The 20,499-nt window shown below is 42.1% G+C and overlaps 1 protein-coding gene across 1 annotated transcript in view; it reads left to right on the top strand.

The window, feature by feature from the left end:
• GOLM1 (golgi membrane protein 1) overlaps positions 1-20,499 on the top strand; it is a 59,691-nt gene that overhangs the window by 27,974 nt on the left and 11,218 nt on the right. Inside the window, exons 4-7 of the mRNA XM_063081237.1 lie at positions 5,099-5,153; positions 8,078-8,180; positions 12,733-12,862; positions 19,780-19,939. Of these exons, the coding sequence (XP_062937307.1) occupies positions 5,099-5,153; positions 8,078-8,180; positions 12,733-12,862; positions 19,780-19,939 (448 nt within the window). The remainder of the gene's footprint in view (positions 1-5,098; positions 5,154-8,077; positions 8,181-12,732; positions 12,863-19,779; positions 19,940-20,499) is intronic.

The following is a 20,499-nucleotide window of genomic DNA, read 5'->3' as shown; positions in this document are numbered from 1 at the left end:
TGTGTATGTGTCTATGTGTACAGACTAATTTAACTGTGGAAAATTTTAAACATGATTGACCTAACGAGCCCCCAGGTGTCTAATGTCAGGCTTCAGTGATTATACCTCATACTGTTTCAATCACAAATACTTCAGTGTGTGTCTCTAAAATTTGTGATCTTCTCCCTCTCCCTGTCACAGTACCATTATCATGCCAAAAACTCCAGTAATTCCTCGATAGCAAATAGTCAGTGTTCACTTTTCTGTATGTGTCTATATATATATATATTTTTTAACTGAAACATAATTGACGGTACATATCTGTTGGGTACTGCGTTGAATATCAATACCCGTGTGCAACGTGTGATGCTCAGATCAGGATAATTAGTGTATTCAACAGTACACAGTGTAGTCATCTTTTGTGGCCCTTTACCAATTTCTCGCTTTCCCCATCCGCCTCCCCCTTTCCCACCTCTGGTAACCTCAGTTCTGTTCTCTCCTTTTGAAAGATCAGCATGTTATTGTGATTGCTGTATCTTTTTGTTTGTTTGTTTGTTTAATTTTATGCGTGTGTGTTTAGTCTTAAACACAGAAGTTGTGTCAGCTCTAGGGTCTTTTGGGCCGGGCTAGCTTCCTCACCACTCTGTGCCATTTTTTCTATGGGAACACAATTCATGATACAATATTTGGCTCACAGGGCCATAGGTGCAAAGTATTCAGGAGTCAGTGCGTGTCTGCTGGTGGTGTGTGTGCGTGAGTGTGTGATCTTAGCAGGATGCTACACATAAACCAGGTATTTGCACCTCTCTGCTCCTGCACCTCTTTCTACCTCTCTCCCCTCCCTTCTCACCCTTTAGGAACCATGCTGGCTCTAGCTGCAGTGGTCATTGAGCAGTTAAAACATCCTAGTTGAGATGCCCCAGTTGAGATGTGCTGTAAGTGTAAATATGCTAGAGTTCAAAGATTTAGTGTGGGAAAAGAAGTAAAATATCTCAGTAGTTTTCTGTGTGGATTACATCTTGAAATGATAATTTGGACATATTTGGGTAAAAATATTAATTTCAGCTGTTTCTTTTTTTAAAATTTTTGATAACATTCACATAACATAAAATTCACCATTTTTAACCATTTAGAAGTTTGTCATATAGTTCAGTGGGGTTTGGTGTATTCAGTGTTGTGTGACCATGACCACTGTCTAATTCCAGAATGTTTTCATCACCCCAGAAAGAAACATGTATCTTCCCCAGCCCCTGGCAACTACCAGTCTACTTCCTGTCTCTATAGATTTGCCTCTTGTGGACATATCATATCAATGGAATCATATAATATGTGGCCTTTGATGGCTGGCTACTTTCCCTTAGCATGACATCCTCAGGTCTCATTCATGTTGCAGCATGTGTCGGCACCTCATTCCTGTTCATGGCTGAATACTATTCCATTATGTGGATATACCATATTTCCTTTGTTCACTCATCTGCTGGTAGGCATTTGCATTGCTTCCATTTTTGGCTGTTGTGAATTTGCTGTGAACATTTGTGGACAGGTTTTTGTGTAGAGATATGATTTAATTTCTCTGGGGTATGTACCTAGAAGTGGAACTGCCTGGTCATATGGCAACTCCATGTATAATTTTTGAGGCACCGACAGACGTTTTCACAGGGCTGCACCTTCTCGTCAGCTGTGTACAAGAGTCCAGTTTCCCTTCAGTTTTTCCTCATCCTAGTCAACAATTGTCATTTACCTCTTTAAAACTGATGGCCATACTGGCGAATGTGAGTGATCGCTTCCAGTTTTGATTTGCATTTCTCTGATGTCGGATGGTGTTAAGCATCTTTCATGTCGCTTATTGGCCATTTCTGTCTTCTTGGGTCTATTCAAATTCTTTGCCCAACCTGTTTCTTTTTACTTAATTGAATGCTGCTACTAAAAAATTAACTTCCATATGGGACTGACATTGATTTCTTCTGGATAGCACGGCTCTGGGAGTTTCTGAAATTGGCAGGAGGTAAAAAGAAGACTCATGAGGACTACACGCTCTTCCGTTCATTCTTATGTCATGCCCAGGTCACTGAGGTTGACTTGCTTTTTAAGGTTATTCTCCCTGAGGCAGAAACAGGAATTTCATTACAGAGAAGTTATCAAGACACCTGACTGCTGGGTTGACAAGGGTTGGATAGAATGAGGGTCCTCTTTAAGGAAGGCTTAAAGGCAAGGCGTTCACCCCCCTCCCACCATCCCCAAAGCAGACTGATTATTTTTATGAGTCAAACAGATAGCAGTAAAAGTTGCCTTCTCTTCTTTATAATGGGATCAGCATTACATTTCTAAGTGAGCTTTTCAAGAGTTAGTATTTTTAAAATTAGTTATTTACATCTTCATGAGCTTTCAAAATGTGATAATTTATTGTAGATTTGCTGCTTTGAAAATTTTACTATAAAACATTAAGCTTATTTTTCTAGCAATCTAATGCAGAAATCATTCAATTAAATACACTTACTTTATTCCTAGAATAGAATGGTTATAACAAATTTGTACATCTTCAAGTTTAGTTTCCAGGTAATTCTGGTGGCTCTTACTGCTTCCGTGCCTGTGACTGCGTGTCCTCAGGCCAGTTCACAAACACCTCTGAGCACAGCTATCCCCGAAGTCACTGCCCCAAATGTGAAAACCAAAAGAAGCTAGGAAGCATTTTCATAGTTTTCCTGAAAATGGTTCAAGAAGATTTTCTATAAATATAAAACAGTATATAAAAGGTCTTGATGGCATTTTATGATTCTTTTTTCATTTTCTTAAGTGGAGGCTGTGTTTTTCCATGCAGAAGCTTACTTATGCAAGTAGGTGGGGGAAGATAATGAAAATATATTTTCTTTGGAAGAATAAAGTTACATGGAGACAGATATCTACAGATACTTCAAATTGCAGCAATTCCTATGCTGTTAGATAGTTGCGACCTCTAATATGGATTTTTGGGCAGAGGGGCCCAGGGGAATGGTTGGAAAAAAACAAGTCAAATTGCCATAATTTTTATAGAAATGATTTACCCAGGAGATGGGAGCTTTGGGGATAATCAATGTATAATCATTTAAGTGTTTCTTTTTTTTTTTTTTTTTTTTTACCACCTCCCCTCCCTTTGTTTTAGTGCTAATGTTCAGAGGAAAGGTGGTTTTGATACCTGTGCAGGGTGGAAGTTTAAGTGTGTATTTCAGTGATGTGTATTCACATTGTTGTGCAACAGATCCATAGAACTTTTTCATCTTGTAACGCTGAGACTCCGTATGCACTAAACACTCATTCCCCTTTTGACTGCCCCCAGCCCTGGGCAACCACTTTCTACTTTCTGTTTCTATGATTCTGATTACTTTCGGTGCTTCATGTGAGTAGAATCATATGGTATCTGTCCTTTCATGACTGGCTTATTTCACTTAATATAATGTCCTTGAGGTTTGTCCATGTTGTAGCATGTGTCAAAATTTCTTTTTTTTAAGGCTGCATACTATTCCACGTATGTGCATACCACTTTTTGTTTATCCACTTGTCTATCTGGTCACGTGGGCTGCTTCCGTCTCTTGGCTATTGTGCACGATGCTGCTGTGAACATGGGGGATAGATATCTCTTGGGGATCCTGCTTTGAATTCTTCTGGGTATATAGCCGTAAGTGGGTTTGCAGGATCCTGTGGTAGTCTTTTGTCTTTTCAGTTGAGTGTCTGCAAGCTTTCTCTAAGAGCAGCAGGAGCTCAAGCTGTGTAAATCTGACTCCCACTGTGCGGCTCCTCCTGTCACCTGCTGTTCTCTACCCCCTGCCCATGTGGAGTATCTAGAAACACCTCTGGATAATTTCTCCCTGAAGGATGAATTTTACAAATAGGTGACTTCTCTTGCCCGAGGAAGATGTTCCATGTCCTCAGATCTCCCAAAGTAAACACCAGATTCCTTTGGCCAGTTTTCATTTCCTGGCGAGCATCCCCATGTTCATATCCACTCTACTCCAGAAAGCTGTTGCTTCCGACAAGCCTTATCTCTGTGCAGACCTAAGAAAGCATGATGGCTGCACAGAGGGGCCCAAGAGGAAGTGGGAGGCACAGAAGGGGGAGGTGGTGTGCTTGTCATCATTGTCACCACCACTAGCCAGGAGTGGGACAGAAATGTGTCTCCCATCACAGGCACCATGTCGAGTAGTGGAGTATTTGCAGACTTTGTTGGGGATGACCCAGTAAGAAAAGTCACAGGATGGCCACCATGCGTGTGTACATGCTGTGTGTGCGGCACACTCTGGTGTCAATGCTCCGCTCCCCTCTCTCCCCTCTTTTTCAGGGTTTGCTTGCTTTTAGCGCGGGGTTCAGCCCACGGGTTGGTGTTTGCTCAGGGTTGCAGTGATTTGGGCGTGACCATGAAGCACTAACTGTCTGGAACCTGCCTGCCGAGGCCAGGGCTCGGCTTCGCCTCTTAACAGGCATGTGACCGTGAGCCACGTCAGCAGTCTGTGCCTCAGTTTCCTGTCCTCTAAAACGGGGTAATACCCTGACCCATCGTGCAGCTGTTGTGAAGGGTGAATGAGCGAACAGACGTGAAGTGTCTGCAGAGCAGCTGGCAGGAGGGCGCCTGTGCTCCGGCCAGCCCGCACCTTCCCTCCACGCTTGCTGCCTTTGTTTCCCCTGTTTTCGTTGTTCACTTGGGTCCTGTGTTGCTTCTTCCCTCCCCTGCTGATGACTTTCCCAATCTGATGTTACTGTGTGTGAAAGCCTGCACCCCCAAGCTTGCGGGCTGTGGTCAGGAGGAAGGAGGTGTCATGGGGTGGGGGTGCCCTGCCCCTCTGGCTGCCCAGAGCTGTGCCAGCGAGGGCCTTCCACTGGAAAGCAGCGCTGTTCTGGAGCTGCAGTGGCCCCAAGGAGGGTCCTTATGCCTTCCTCGGGTTACAGGATGGTGGCTGGAAGGCAAATCTCTAAGCAGGTGTGTTCCACTTCGGCTGCAGACGTGGGATAGCCCAGCCAGGGAGCTGAATGCCTGGCTGCTGTGGCTTGGGGGAGGGGCTGCTCCTTTCCTTTTTTCCAATGAGTGTGTCTGATTAAGGCCACGTCGTTAGGTTGCAGGGGTGTCACTGTGTGTTTGTCTTCCTTGCAGGCGGTGTTAGTGAATAATATCACCATGAGCGAGAAACTCATCAGAGTCCTGCATGGTGAGTTCTGTTCCCACCTCTGCACCAGGCACTGCCTGCGCGAAACCCACCTCTGCTCTGTCCAGCCACGGGCTTGTGATGGGTACTGTTCTGAGTCACTGAGCAATCTCTAGTTTATTCTTTTTGCCTATTTCCTTCAAAGCTTTTTCTTTTAAAAATAATACTGGATACATTGCAAGCTGTTATGTACAGAAGAATTCAGATTCTCATTTATAAATATGTTAAGAAATATTTGATATACATATATGTCATCTGTTTTATATATACATATATGAGGATACTTCACAGTGTTTGTGGAGAGATTCATATTACCTTTCATTTTTATTTTTCCATAAACTTTTAAAGTACCCTCATGTGATACATAGCAGACATATGAGCTGTTTTAATAGGGCCACCCTGAATTTAGATTTTCTTCATGAAACATAAAAACTGTCCAGCCTAGTCTAGTCCCATTTCTTTGCTGTGGCACTTCAGTTTGGCAGCTTGGGCTTTGTTTTTCTCTGGGTCCTTCTGAAGCAGCGCTGGGGCAGTAGATGGGGTGAAGTCCCGTGGGTGGTCACCCCTTTCTGCTGTGGCTGAAGGCATTTGCAGGCCCAGTGTGGCCTGAGAATGTGGTTAAAGGAGCAGTGGTCCCGGTCAGGGAGCTCAGTAGGACCCCAGAGCCTCAGTTTCCACTTCTCTAAAATGGGAAGGTCAGTCTAGAGCCACGAGTCCCATGTGGCTGTGAGAACTTGACACGTGCCGATGAGACAGAAGAACTGGACTTTTAGTTTTTGTTAAATTTTCAGTCATTTAAATTTAAAACTGATACTCGACTCAGTTATTGGGAAAATTAAGTATGTTTGGGACAACCTAGGCATATGAATCTCCTTCTTAACTGTACATTTTATGAAGTCTAAATTCCAGCCGAGAATTTCTAATGAAAATTTGACAAATGAATCAAGATATGCTATAATTATAAAATACACACTGCATTCCAAAGACAGTATGAAAAAAATAATTTAAAATATTTAATTTATACTTTTTACATTCATTATATGTTGGCATGATAATATTTTGTACCTATTGGGTTAAATAAAATATATCATTAAAATTAATTCCTCCTGGTTTTATTTACTTTTCAAAAATGTGGTTACTGGGAAAGTTAAAATTCCCTGTGTGGCTTGCATTATAGTTCTATTGGACAGTGCTGGTCTAGATTTCTAGTTCCAAATCAGATCATAAGCATATTAACAGGTCTTATGTGAAAAGGGGTTGTTTTGTCAAATTTGCTTTTGGGAAATATGGGTTACACAAAGTTAAAGAGGTTACCTGACTGCCATGGGCTTCTCAGAGCTTGTGACTGCTATGGCGACTGGTCAGTCCCCAAACAGGGATATGGCCTGTAGCCTTTCCAATACTTAGTATTTTTAAATAGCTTTAGTCATGCATATTTGTCAAATGATAAACTACACATAAAGTGTACGGTTTGACAAATCTTGACATAGGTGTATGTGTCAAGAAACCACTACTAAAGTCCATGTGGTGAACATATCGGTCACTCCCAAAAGCTTGCTTATGCCCCTTGGTAGTCCTCCCCTCCCCACCCCCAGGGAACTTCTGATCTGCTTTCTGTCCTTGTAGATTACTTTGCATTTTTAATGGTTCTGTGTGTGTATTTATATATGGAATCAGACTATACTACCCTTCTTTTGTCTTGATTCCTTCACTCAGCGTAATTATTTTGAGATTCATCCATGCTGTTATGGATAGCAATAGTTCATTCCTTTTTATTGCTGAGCATAGTTCATTCCTTTTTATTGCTGAGCAGTATTTCATTGTCCCATACTTAGTTTGATTATGGAATGTTTTTCTTTAAAGTTAGGTTTGTTGAGGTATAATTTATATACAATAAAGTTTTCTCTTTGCAGTGTGCATTTCAGTAAGTTTTGGCAAATGCTTAGTCTCACAGACCACTGTCAACATACAGCAGGTGTCATCGATCCTCCCCATTCCCAAGCCCCTGTGTGCTCAGTCCCCTCCCCCACCTCGGCCTCAGGCCCCCACTGAGCTGTTCCCTGTGCTACAGTTTCGTCTTTTTGAGGATGTCATATAAATGTTTTGAGCTTGACTCATTTTGTGTGGATCAGTGGTTCATGGAATCCTTGAGTTTTATTTAATTTTATTTCCCCCCCAGAGAGTCTTGCAGGTCAGGTGTTGTGAGGACAGACCTTGGGGTGCACCCTGCTTACTGCCATCTGCCCACTCTGCTGTCACCTCTGTAGCTGCTTTTCCTGCCACCCCAGCGAGGCCCTTTTGTCAGCTGCTGCTCTTTCTGTAGAGCTTTTGTGAGCCGGGTAGTCAGGGCAGAGTGGATGGGGCTGATAAGTTTCCTCAAAGAAAGCTACTGTTTCCCTGAGAAGAGGGGTTGGGGGATTAAATGAACACAGGTCCTTGGAGATTCGCTTGGCTGTGAATAAATGACAGAAGGATATTGGCCGAGGGTAGGGTGTCTAGCGGGAGTGGCTGCTTATCGGACCAAATGTCGAAACCACATAAATCTGCAGGGGGCAAGGGACACAGTGGTGTGTGTGACCTTTTGGGACAGTTTGGGGCTTATGATATCCAGGAAAGAAATAGGCAAATAGAAGCTCCCAACATATTTTAAGGGTTGGAGATCAAAAGGGAGATTTAAGAGAGACATTTGAAAAAGAATCCAGATGCGGGTTCCTGTAGCACTGCTGAGCTTCCAGGGCAGTGTCTGTGGCTGGGGTGCGGTGATGACCTGGGAAACGCTGTGTTCTCATCCTCTTCTCTGTCTGCTCCTCTTCCCCTGTGTCACTGCCCTCTGTGCTCCCAAGTGTGTCTGCCATTGTCATGTTTGGGCTGAATGCATGACAGTCGTGCCAATGACCTGTGCAATTCCTTGTGCCCTTTTGGCTCAGACCAGCTAAAGGCCCTGCAGAGGAATTACGGCAAGCTTCAGCAGGAGGTCCTGCAGTTCCAGAAGAACCAGACCAACCTGGAGAGGAAGTTCTCCTACGACCTGTAAGTGTGTCTCAGAATCAAATGTACAACATCTGGGACGCCAACGCGTTTTAAGACAACGGCACGGGACAGCCCAGTGTCGTGTCCACTTGCTCCTGCTGTTATAGAGCAGGTTCTTTCTGGTGCACACAGGGCCCTGTGAGGAAGAGCCCCTTCAAGGAGTCATTCCTGTAGAAATTATGCATATCTTGTATGTGTCAGCAGTGCTTCAGAAAGCCATGAGTAAGTGTGGGTCAGGGGGCTCACAATACAGAGTAAATAAGAAACGTATGTACACACACACACACACACACACACACACACACACACACACGAGGGCAGTTCTCAGCAGGAAATGAATTACTCAACGTACTTGAAAACTGAACATAACTTTATACTCTATAAAGTGCAGGTGTACTGGTAAGTCAACAGTCTAAAGCCTTTAAAAGTGTGTTCCAAAAGTTCCTCAGACGTGAGCTAAATCAAAAATCCATAGACTAAAAGACATTTTGGCAAAATATTAGTACAATTTATGGCTGGTTGGCATTGTGGGCATTCTGATTTCTTGAGGTTTTTTTCAGTGTTTTTCCAAGTTTCTGCAGTGGGAATGTAGTACTTTATAATCAAAACAGTAAACATTTAAAAAGTAGGCTAAACCCATTGGGAAGATAGTAAAAACCAGTTTACAGGGTACAGAGTAAAGTTGTAGTCTATTTTTCCCCCTTTTTTCTCATAAAAACAGTATAACTAAAGCACAGTAAGTGCAAGATTCAGAGAGAACCACCCACCCCTGAACCCCACCCGCACACAACTGTTCTTTTTCCTTTGACTTCATTCTCTGCCATCCACGCCCAAGTTTATATGAATTTTTTACATAACTACAGTCACCATAAACATTTTTAAACCATTTTTTCACTTACTTGAATTATATATTTAAAAAATCCATGTAGCTCTGAAATGTTTTATCATTTAAAATTATTTGGGGTTATTTTCTTCTAAAAGAGATTCAACTGTGGGTTTAGCTTGCCACTAAGTGTGAATTGCCAAATTGCTTCCCAAGGGGATTTGAGCCTCCTGTACGGTCACAGCCTCATAGGAGAGTAGTTTCCTCCCATCCGCTGCCCTCGTGGGGGTTTCCGTATTCTTCCAAAACGTCTTCTACTCACCGCAGTCTCTTCCTGATCACTCAGAACCGAGCACCACTAAAAACACGAAGCCCCAGGTATGTAATAATGTAGAAGACATGAACAAACAGTCAAAACAAAGGAAACGTGATTAGAAAATATGCATGTGGAGCCTTATTTAGCTGTGCCAGTGGTGGGGATGTTGTTACCCCCAGGAGACCTTTGGTGATGTCTGGAAACATTTTTGTTTGTCACGACTTGAGGGGCTGGTGCTACTGGCATCCAGCAGGTAGTGGCCCGGATGCTGCTGAGCATCCTGCAGTGCACGAGATGGCTTCCCGCACTTAAGTTTTATCTGGCCCTAAAAGTCTAGAGAGCTGAAGGTGAGAAACCCTAAGTTAGGCTGATAGTCAAAGCATTGCACTCCAACAAAAATGAAGAACCCTAGTCATCGTCTTATTTTTCCTTAAAAGACACCTTAATGCAAATATTTCCACTCTGTTGATTGAAATGAAAAGAGTCATTAATGGCCTCATTTGATAAATGTTGACCCAGAGGATTTTGACCTAGCTGGAAATCAGCCTGGGCCTAGAGACAGAGCAGCAGGCGCTCACCTGGTGTGGTGCAGGGCTGCAGGGCATGCTGCTGTTTCTCGCAGGGTGTGCACAGCTAGATTAAACACTGTTTGTGGCTGAATGCATCTATTTCACTAGTTGTGCCCAAGGCCCTGTAGGGATGCCTTCCGGTGTGATTTTCATGGAATGTTGGAAGGTAGAAAGAGCTAGTAGCTTATTAGAGATGGGAAAGGGGGTAGGGGGTTTGTGAGAAGCTAGTTAAGGGTCACAAAGATTGATCACGTTTTGTAAACATGAGTGTACTAATTACTCTGATTTGATCACCACATATTGTACACATGTATTGATATTCAGTTCTGTACCCCACAAACATATAATCAATTTTTAAAAAATACATTATCAATTAAAATTTAAAAAGACAGCTAGTTTTTAACTTTCTTTGGATTATAGACCCTTTTTTCCGGTAAAAGGTGTGGATACGTTTTTGGCAAATGTATAAATGGACATGTGCATGAAGTCGTGCGCTCTTCAGTGTGCAGGAATTCACAGGCCCTGACGCACACCTGCACGCCCTCTGCTAAAACACCCTGGCCGGCCTCCTCCTTGTTTAGGGAGCAGTGCTGAGAGCATGAGCTGATGGAAGGCTGGTGCACAAGTCAGTCTTATTTGCTCGGTCAGCACTCGTGCCTGTGGACTCCTGCACCTGTGGCAGACGTCGCTAAGATGTCGCGACACTTCAGCCAAACATAGCCTTGCACTTTCTCCTCAAAGCGTTTAGAGGCAGCACATGAGGTGAACCTCTTGCTACCTTGTCTCCATATCATGGGGAAACAGGATTTGCAGATGTTAATATTGGAGTGCAATAGAAGTGTTCTGCCGATCAGTGTCCTGGATGACGGGATCACCTGCCTGGATAGGTTCCTGTGCTGAGCACGTTACTGGTCCTCCAGCCACCATGTACCAGTTAGAATAATCACTAGTGGTTAAGTCCTCTATGTCTCTACAATTTAGCTCCACTTAATGCCTGAACATTTACCAAGTATGTGTAGAAAAAGCCACCCTGAGGACTTCAGGAAGTCACACTGTCACAGTCTGCATAACCTGTGTCCCAGAATGTGAACTTCAGACTGAGGTGGTTCCACTCATGCTGCCGAGCTGGAATGTGGAAAGCTGAACTTCTTCTGCAAGGCTGAGAGATAGAGGCCCTTTGTACTTCATTTTGGCAGGGCTGGGAGCAGTTACTACCCGTATTTCCCTTTTGTAGGTTTAAAGGTTCAGGGATAGCAAGTGACCTGCTTGTTTAGTTCCTCAGTATACAGATGTCTCTGTTTTTGTTTGCTGTGTTTAAGCTCCTATGCACTAGTCTGCCACCTATAGCTTGTATGTTTGTGATCATTTTATTTAAGTGGATTTTTTCTCTCAGCTGTCCAAGGTCGGGAAGTCTGCATTTCATTGTTTCTACAGCAACCGATAGATAGTATGAAGTGAGTGGTATGCTGCGAGCCAGTGGTGCTTGGAGCTGAGGGCATATTCCAAGAGTTAGAGGCTAGTGTGGCACTCACACTTGGCTCTGAAATGCCTGGGACTCAGGAAAGGTGGACCATGTGCTGGGCCATGTGCTAGAGAGCCCCACGTAGTCAGGAAACCTTGAGGCTGGCTTCTAGTTTCAGCCTTAGTGGTTTCTCTCTCTCTGTGCCTGGCCCATGGCAGACAATTAGGTCACCTCTTATCCAACTTTTTGAAAATAAGGAAGCTAATTCTTTGAGTTAATTTGTAGCTCTGACACTTGTTGAAGTGCTTCTAAAATAAATTCCAGGCAGAAAGCTGAAGCAGTGCCTCAAAGGACATTCCAATAGCTGTTCTTTGACAGCTGGGTGTCAATCAATTTGACACTACACAGTTAGTGCAGACCCCACAGGCTAAGGGGCTTAATCCTACAAGACTGCTCCCATCCTGGGTGTCCCCAGTCACCCACAGTTCTGCCTGGCTGGCTACAAATTCAGGGCCACCTGCCACCCCCCTCAGGTTTGATCATTTGCCAGAAAGACTCACAGAACTCAGGAAAGTTATACTTACTCTCACAGTTTTATTATAAAGGATACAACTCTGGAACAGCCAAATGGTAGAGACTCGTAAGGGCGGTGAGTGGGGAAGGACAGGAGCTTCTGTCCCTGTGGTCAGGGTGCTGCCCTTGCAGTGCATCAGTATGTCCACCAGCCAGGAAGCTCACTCAGCCTCGTGCTCAAGAGTTTTTATCTGGGTTTCATTATGTAGTCACTTAAATCATTAGCTGTGTGACTGAACTCACTCTACAACCCCTCGCCCTCCCCAGAGCCGGTGGAGCTGGAAGTTCCAGACGTCCAATCATGGGGTTGGTTCCTCTGGCCATCAACCCCCATCGTGAAGCTATCGGACGATGACAAACCCCCTGCACACACGCACACGCACACAACCTCATTAGCATAAATTCAGGTCTCATTCAAAGGGGCTTCTTATCAATAGCAAAAGATACTAAGGAAATTCCGAGGGTTTTAGCAGCTCTGTGCCAGTAGCCAGGGACAAAGACCACATATATTGTTTTATTCTTTAAAATTGGTCTTTCTCCTAACCAATAAAGTTTACTTATCTTAGAACAATGTGACAACTTTTTAGTGAGTTTCAGTTAACTGCAGTTTTTTTGCCAATGAATAGCTGAAAACACATACATTGCTCTGTCTTGTGTCCTCTTTGGAGAAAGTGCCCAAAGCAGGAGGAAGAGGGGCTGTGCCTCTTTCTGAAGCGGATCTCCCAGTCCAGCGGGGATGCGTGGCGCACAGACACGTCCATAATCCCCAATCCGTCATCCCCCGTCCGTCCTGCTTTCTCCCACTGCAGGAGCCAGTGCATCAGTCAGATGAAAGAGGCAAAGGAACTGTGTGAGGAGCGGATAGAAGAGGTCACCAGGAAGGGAGGTGAGGCTGCAGCCCTCAGAGACCAGAGTGTCAACAAAGGCCAAAGTCAGCAGGTAATGTGCGGGATTTTCTGCCAAGAATTTCGAGTGGTGCTCCTGTCCTCTCTTCAGGCCTTTTGTTGCTTTTATCTGCTTCTGACTTGCTCTCATCTCTGCTCTGCCTTGAGGGTTTGGTTCCCTGAGGTCCCGCAGAGCAGAGCCTGGTCCAGAGTTGCCCAGACTCCCACCAGCATGCTGGCCTCCAGGCCCGCTCCCACGCTCAAGGCTCTACAAGAATCATTTCCTTTAAAGCTTGCAGCCACCCTGGGAGAGAGTTGCTGGGGTTTTGAGGTCGCTGAGACCCATGGAGACAGTTACGTACTATGGCCAGGGTCGCCTGCATGGTCAGTGGTGGAGCCTGTCAGGAGCTCAGATCTGTCAGACTCCACTGTTCTGTCATCCTGCCACCAGCACAGAGCACAGCCTCGGAAACAGCAGCTCGAGGCCTCTGGGGACCTTTGCTTTTTTGCTTTTAAGTATAGCAGCTTTACTGAGAGATAATTCATGTACCGTACAATTCACCCATATAAAGTTTTCAACTCAGTGGTTTTTGATATATTCACAAAGTTGTGCAATCATCACCACAATCAATTTATTGCCCCCAAAGAAACCCTGTACCCGTGAGCTCTGTCCTCATTTACCTCCGGCCCCCACAGCCACTGATCTTCTTTCTGTCTCTGTAGATTTGCCTTATCTGGACACTTCCTGTCACTGGAATCAAATGTGGCTTTTTGTGTCTGGTTCTTCCACTTAGTGTGATGCTGTCAGGGTTCACGCATGTCGTAGCCTGTGTCAGTGTTTCATTCCTGTTTACGGCTGAGCAATGTCCCATTGTGTGGACACGACGTGTTGTTTACTCAGTGTCAGTTGATGGGATTTAGGATGTTTCCACTTTTTGGCTGTTGTACCACTGCTGTGAACCTTTGTGTACAAGCTTCTTTGTGGGCATGTGTTTTTATTCCTCCTGGGTAATACCTGGGAGTGAAGAGTCATATGGTCATCTATATTTAACTTACTGAGAAACTGCCAGACTACCTTCCAGCACCATCATTTTACATTCCCACCAGCAGTTTACGAGGGTTCCGGTTTCTTCACATCTTTGCCAACTCTTGATATAATTTGCGCTTTTTGTTATACTCTTCCTGGTGGGTGTGAAGTCGTATCTCATTGTGGTTTGGATTTACATTTCCCTAGTGCCTAATAATGTGGAGCATCTTTTCATATGCGCTATTGGCCATTCGTATGTCATCTTTGGAGAAATGTCTGTTCAGATTCTTTGTCCATTTTTTAATTGAGTTATTTGATTTATTTTTATTATTGAGTTGTAAGAGTTCTTTATATATTCTACATATATAAACATATATTAGATATATGATTTGTGAATATTTTTACCAATTCTGTGAGTTGTTTTTTCACTTTCTTGAAGGTGTTTAGTTGAAGCACAAGTCTTAAATTTTGACACAGTCCATTTTATCTAATTTTTATTTTGTTATTTGTTCTTGTTGTCATATCTAGGAATGCTTTGTCTAACCCAAGATCATGAAGACTTACTCCTATGCTATCTTCTAAGAGTTTTATAGTTCTTAGATCTTACATTTAGGCCTATGACCCACTTTTAGGTAATTTAATTTTTACATGTGCTGTGAGGTAGGGCTCTAGCTTCCTTCTTTTGCATGCAGATATCAAGTAGTCTCAGCATCATTTGTTGAAAAAAAGACTATTCTTCCTTGTCAAAAATTAGTTTACTATGAGAGTTTGTTTCTGGACTCTCAGTTCTGTTCCATTGATAGATTTGTTAACGTCAGTACCACACAGTTTTGGTTATTGTAGCCTTGCAGTAAGCTTTGAAATCAGGGAGTGAGTCCTCCAACTTTATTGTTCTCTTTCAAGATTGTTTTGGCTATTCTGCATCTCTTGACTTTCCATATGAATTTTAGAATTGGCATGTCAATTTCTTCAACAAAGCCAGGTAGGATTTTGGCGGAATTACATTGAATGTGTAGGTCTGTTTGGGGAATATTGCCATCTTAACATTAAGTCTTGCAGTGCATGAATGTGGGATGTCTTTCTACTTATTTAGGTCTTTTGAAAATCTTTTTCAACAATGTTTTATAGTTTTAAGAAGTCTTATACTTCTTTTGTTCAATTTATTTCTAAGTATTTTTTATGTTGTTATAAATGGAATTGTTTTCTTAATTTTATTTCCAGATTGTCCATTGCTAGTGTATAGAGATATACAATTCTTTTTTTTTTTTTTTTTTTTAAGATGACCGGTAAGGGGATCTCAACCCTCAACTTGGTGTTGTCAGCACCATGCTCAGCCAGTGAGCCAACCGGCCATCCCTATATGGGATCCGAACCTGTGGCCTTGGTGTTATCAGCACCACACTCTCCCGAGTGAGCCACGGGCGGCCCTACAATTCATTTTTTTATATTGATCTTGTATCTTTGTAACCTTGCTTATTAGTTATAGTAGGCTTTTTTGTTTTGTTTTGGTTTTTGGTGGTTTTTAGGATTTTCTATTTACAACATTATGTCATTTACAAATAGAGGTAGTAGTATTTTTTCCTTTCCAATCTGGATGCCTTTTATTTATTTTTTATTGCCTAATTGCCCTGGCTGGAACCCACATTACAATGTTAGATAGAAGTGGTGAGAGTAGACATCCTTTTGTTCCTGATCATTGGGGTAAAGTCATTATTAAGTTTGATGCTAACTGTGGGTTTTTCATAGATGCCCTTTATCAAGTTGAGGAAGTTCCCTTCTGTTCTTAATTTGCTGAATGTTTTTATCAAGAAGAGTGTTAGATTTTGTCAGATTCTTTTTCTGCATATATTGAGATGATCCTGTGTTTTTTTGTCCTGTATGATATTGACATGGTATATTGCATTAATTGATTTTTGGATGTGAAAATAACTTTGCATTCTTGGTTTAGATCCTTTATATTTTGCTGGATTTGATTTGCTGTTATTTTGTTTAGGATTTTGATGTCTATATTCATAAGAGATATTGGTCCATAGTTTTCTTTTCTTGTAATATCTTTTTCTGGTTTTGGTATCAGGGTAATGCTGGGTTCATAGAATGAGTTGGGAAGTATTCCCTCCTGTTCTGTTTTTTGGAAGGGTTTGTGAAGATTTGGGATTCTTTAAATGTGGTACAATTCACTAGTGAAGCCATCTGGGCCTGGACTTTCCTTTGTGAGAAGTTTTTTGTTTGTTTGTTTGCTTGGTTTTTTGGTGGCTATCTGGTAACAAACCAGGTGGGCCTTGGGTGGGATGTTTTAAAATTACTATTACTAATTCAATCTCCTTAGTTGTTATAGGTCCACTCAGATTTTTCAGTTTCTTTTTGAGTTAGTTTTGGTAGTTTGTGTTTCTAGGAACTTGTCCATTTCATCTAAGTTATCACATGTGTTGGCTGCCACTTGCTCCTATTCCCTTATGATACTTTATTTGTGTAAGTTCAGTAATGATGTCATCTTTCATTTTTGATTTTAGTAATTTGAGCTTTCTCTCTTTTTTCTTGATTAATCTCCCTTAAGTTTTGTTAGTTTAGTGCATGTTTTCAAAGAACTAACTTTTGGTTTTGTTGATTTTCCATATTATTTTTCTATTCTCTATTTTATTAATTTCTGCTCTAATCTTTATTATTTCCTTCCTTGCTTCAGGTTTAGTCTGCTCTTCTTTTTCCAGTATTATAAAGTGGAAATTAGGTTGTTCATTTGAGATTTTTATTCTTTCTTTTTAAAAGAATTTTTTCCTAGAGTTGTTTTAGGTTCACAGCAAAATTGAGAGGAAGGTACAGAGATTTTCCACATATTCCTCTCCCCTATGCACAGCCTCCCCCATGATTAACATCCCCCACGACAGTGGTACATTTGTTGCAATTGAAGAACCTACACTGATACATTATAATCACCCAAAGTCCATAATTTACATTAGGGTTCACTCTTGGTGTTGTACATTCTATGTGTTTGGATAAATGTATGACGTGTCCATCATCACAGTATCATACACAGTATGATGTATAGTTGTGTAGTGTTATCTCATTGTTATTTTAATTTGCATTTTCTCGATAACATGTGGAACATCTTTTCATATGCTTATTTACTGTTTGTATATCTTCTTCGGTGAAGTGTCTGTTTTTAATTGGCCAAATAAAGTCATCTGCAACTAAAGCTTATTTCTATACATTCCCCTCCCACCCCCTTTTTTTTTTTTTGGCTTATTGCATTAGCTAGGACTTCTAGTACAATACTGAAAAGGAGTGGTAAGAGGGGACATCTTTGTCTTGTTCCTGATCTTAGTGCAAAGCTTCACATTTCTCATCATTGAATAAGATATTAGCTGCAGGGTTTTGTTTGTTCGTTTGCTTTTTGGTAGCTATTCTTTATCAAGTTGAGTAAATTCCTTTCTATTCCTAGTTTACTGACAGTTTTTATCATGAGTGGGTTTGGATTTCGTCAAATACTTTTTCTGCATTTATTGATATGATCATGTCATTTTTCTTTTTCAGCCTGTTGATGTGATGAAGTACATTAATTGATTTTTCAAATGTTGAACAGACCTTGCATGTTTGCTAATATCTTGTTGAGAATTTTCACATCTGTGTTTGTGAAAGATATTGGCCAGTAATTTTCTTTTCTTGTAATGTCTTTGTCTGGTTTTGGTGACCTCATCTAATGAGTTAGAAAGTATTCCCTATGCATTTATGCTCTAAAAAGGATTGTAGAGAATTGGTACAATTTCTTTTAAATGTTTGGTAGAATTCACCAGTGAACTCATCTGGGCCTGGTGCTATTTTGGAAGGTTATTAATAATTATTCAATTTCTTTAATAAATTTATGCCTATTGAGATTGTCTATTTCTTCTTGTGAGAGTTTTGGCAAATTTTGTCTTTCAAGGAATTGATCCATTTCATCTAGGTTATCAAATTTGCAGGTATAGAGGTGTCCATAGTATTACTTTATTATCCTTTTACTGTCCATGGAATTTGCATAGATTCCTTTCATTTCTAATATTAATAATTTGTGTCCTCTCTTTTATATTTATCTTTTTAGTTAGACTGGCTAGAGGCTTATCAGTTTTATCTATCTTTTCAAAGCGTTTTAGTGTTATGGATATTTCTCTGTTGATTTCTTTTTTCAATTTCATTGATTTCCAGTCTAATTCTTATTATTTCTTTTCTTCTACTTACTTTGGATTTAATTTGCTAGTTTTTGGGGGTTTTTTTCCCTAGTTTCCTAAGGTAGAAACTTAGATTATTGGTTTTTGATCTTCTGTTCTAATATGTGCATTCAGTGGTGTAAATTTCTTTCTAAGACTGCTTTCACTGGATTCCACAATAGTGATAAGCTGTGTTTTCATTTTCATTTAGGCCAAAATGTTTAATTTCTCTTGAGATTTTTACTTTGACTCATGTATTATTTAGAAGTTTGTTGTTTAATCTCCACATTTTTTGAGTATTTATCACATCTTTTTGTTATTGATTTATAGTTTAATTCCATTGTGGTTTGAGAGCAGACATTGTATGGTTTCTGTTTTTTTAGATTTCTTAAGGTGTGTTCTGTGGCTCAGAATGTGGTCTATCTTGGTGAATGTCCCTTGTGTGCTTGAGAAGAATGTGTTGTTGAACGTGCTCTGTAGATGTCGATTGTATCCAATGCTGAATTCAGCTGTGTCCTTACTGATTTTCTGCCTGCTGGATCTGTCCATTTCCTTTAGAGAGGGGTCTCTGATAATAATCCTGTAGCTTGGGTTTTGGTTAAAAATAGTTTGTCCTGAGAGCAGATCTTATTGAAGAGAACAGAGTGTTCTGGCCTAATTCAAAATGGTTCCTTTTCCTCTCCCAGTGCCAGAAGCACTAGAGGATTTTTCTCCAATATTTATTGGGAGAACCTGGTCGAGTTCTTAGAGCTGAAATTCACAAAAAAGTGTGGAGGACCATTTATGACTGGGTCCCCTTGGAATTTTTACCCCTCAGGCGTGTCCACACCAAGCCTCCAGCAATTCATAAATTACAGTTCAGGTTTTCCTACCTTGTCCCTGGGTCAGTGGTTTCCATGGTGGTTTCTGCTCTCAAGTCTCCTGTGGTGAACTGTTGACTCCCTGTATTTGGCTGTCTCCAGTCTTAGAGGCAGTGGTTTGCTTTGTGTCCTGCCTCTCTTATGGATTCAGGAGGAGTTGATTTTTTGAGTATGTTCAGCTTTTTACTTGTTAGGAACAAGTGGTGACTTCTTAGCTCCTTACATGAAGAACTGGAAACCAGAAGTCTTATTTCTTAATCTAGAGGTTTAAAGGTATAAATTTTCCTCTAAGCTCTGCTTCACCTGCCTCCCGTAAGTGTTGGTATGTTGTGTTTTTGTTTTCATTTGTCTCTTAAGTATTTTCTAATTTGCCTTGAGATTTCCTGTTTGACGCATTGGTTATTTAGGAGTGTGCTGTTTAATTCCCACACATTTGTGAATTTCTTAAATTTCATTCTATTATTAATTTATAAATTCATTCCTTGTGGTTGGACAACATACTTGGTATAATTTTAGTCACTTAAATTTATTGAGGCTTGCTTTGTGGCCTGACATATGTCTGTCCTGGAAAATATTCCATGCGTGCTTGAGTATGTGCATTTCACTCTTGTTGGGTGGGGTGTTCTTAGATGTCTGTTCAGACTAGGTGGCTTATTGTGTCATTTGTGTCTTTTCCTTTTTGATCTTCTGCTTATCAACACTGAAAATGCTGTATGGGAGGTCTTGATTCAATCCCACATCTTCTGACACATGCCACACAATAGGGTGCAACCAGGGTAGATTGTGACACTTCTGGGGTTTGGTGTTGTCACTTGTTGGAAGGATGTGGTGGTGCATGGCATTGCACGGGGTTCTGGAGGGCTCTGGTCATGAGCCCTACCCTGGCTGTCCTCTGCTCTTGTTTCAGCTCCAAGGCCTCAGTGAGCCTCAGCCCAGGCTTCAGGAAGCAGGCCTACCACAGGCAGATGTGCCACAGAAGAACAGAAATGTGCCTGGCACCAGCGAGGTCCAGACACCAGCCCCCAGTTTCAAGGTGGCTTTGGACTTGAAGAGAGGAGATGAGAAAGGTGAGCAGAGTCTGCAGTTACTCTTTGTGCCCTCCCCAGAGCCCAGCAGCTCATTTGCTCCGTGTAAACACTCAGAGGGCAGAGCACTGCTTCCAGCGAGCTCGGGGATGGGGTTGGCAGGCAGCGGGCGAGGGTCTGGGCACCTATGCCAGGCTGCAGGCCCTCTTCTGTCTTCCTCGTGTCTCGTCCTTGTAAACTGAGTGCCCTGGGCTGTGGCAGCTGTGTAAAGAAAGGTCCAGGCTGTACCTTTATTCAGAACGTTGATGGGACTGTGGGATTGAGAGGAGGGGGCTGAGCCTGGGCAGCTGTCCTTGGGAGCTATGGGGACTGCTGTGTCCCTGAGTGGCTCCCGAGTGCTTGTCTCCAATAGATAACGACAGTCCCATAGTTCAGCAGCACACCCTCCTCCACCTGTAAGTAGTCGAGAGATAATTTAGTCCAGATTGTTTTTTCCTAAACTACGTTTCCCTTCCTTGTGGCTTTGAAGATGAGCTGCCCATGCAGAGAGGCCTGCAGTCTGCTGCTGGGGTCCCAAGTCACCCAACTGCTCCCCTGATGCA

Source organism: Cynocephalus volans, chromosome 16 (assembly GCF_027409185.1).
Source record: "Cynocephalus volans isolate mCynVol1 chromosome 16, mCynVol1.pri, whole genome shotgun sequence".
In the NCBI taxonomy this organism is placed as follows: Eukaryota; Metazoa; Chordata; class Mammalia; order Dermoptera; family Cynocephalidae; genus Cynocephalus; species Cynocephalus volans.
Note: the sequence above shows the minus strand (reverse complement) of the source record. Positions and strands in the feature narration are given on the sequence as shown.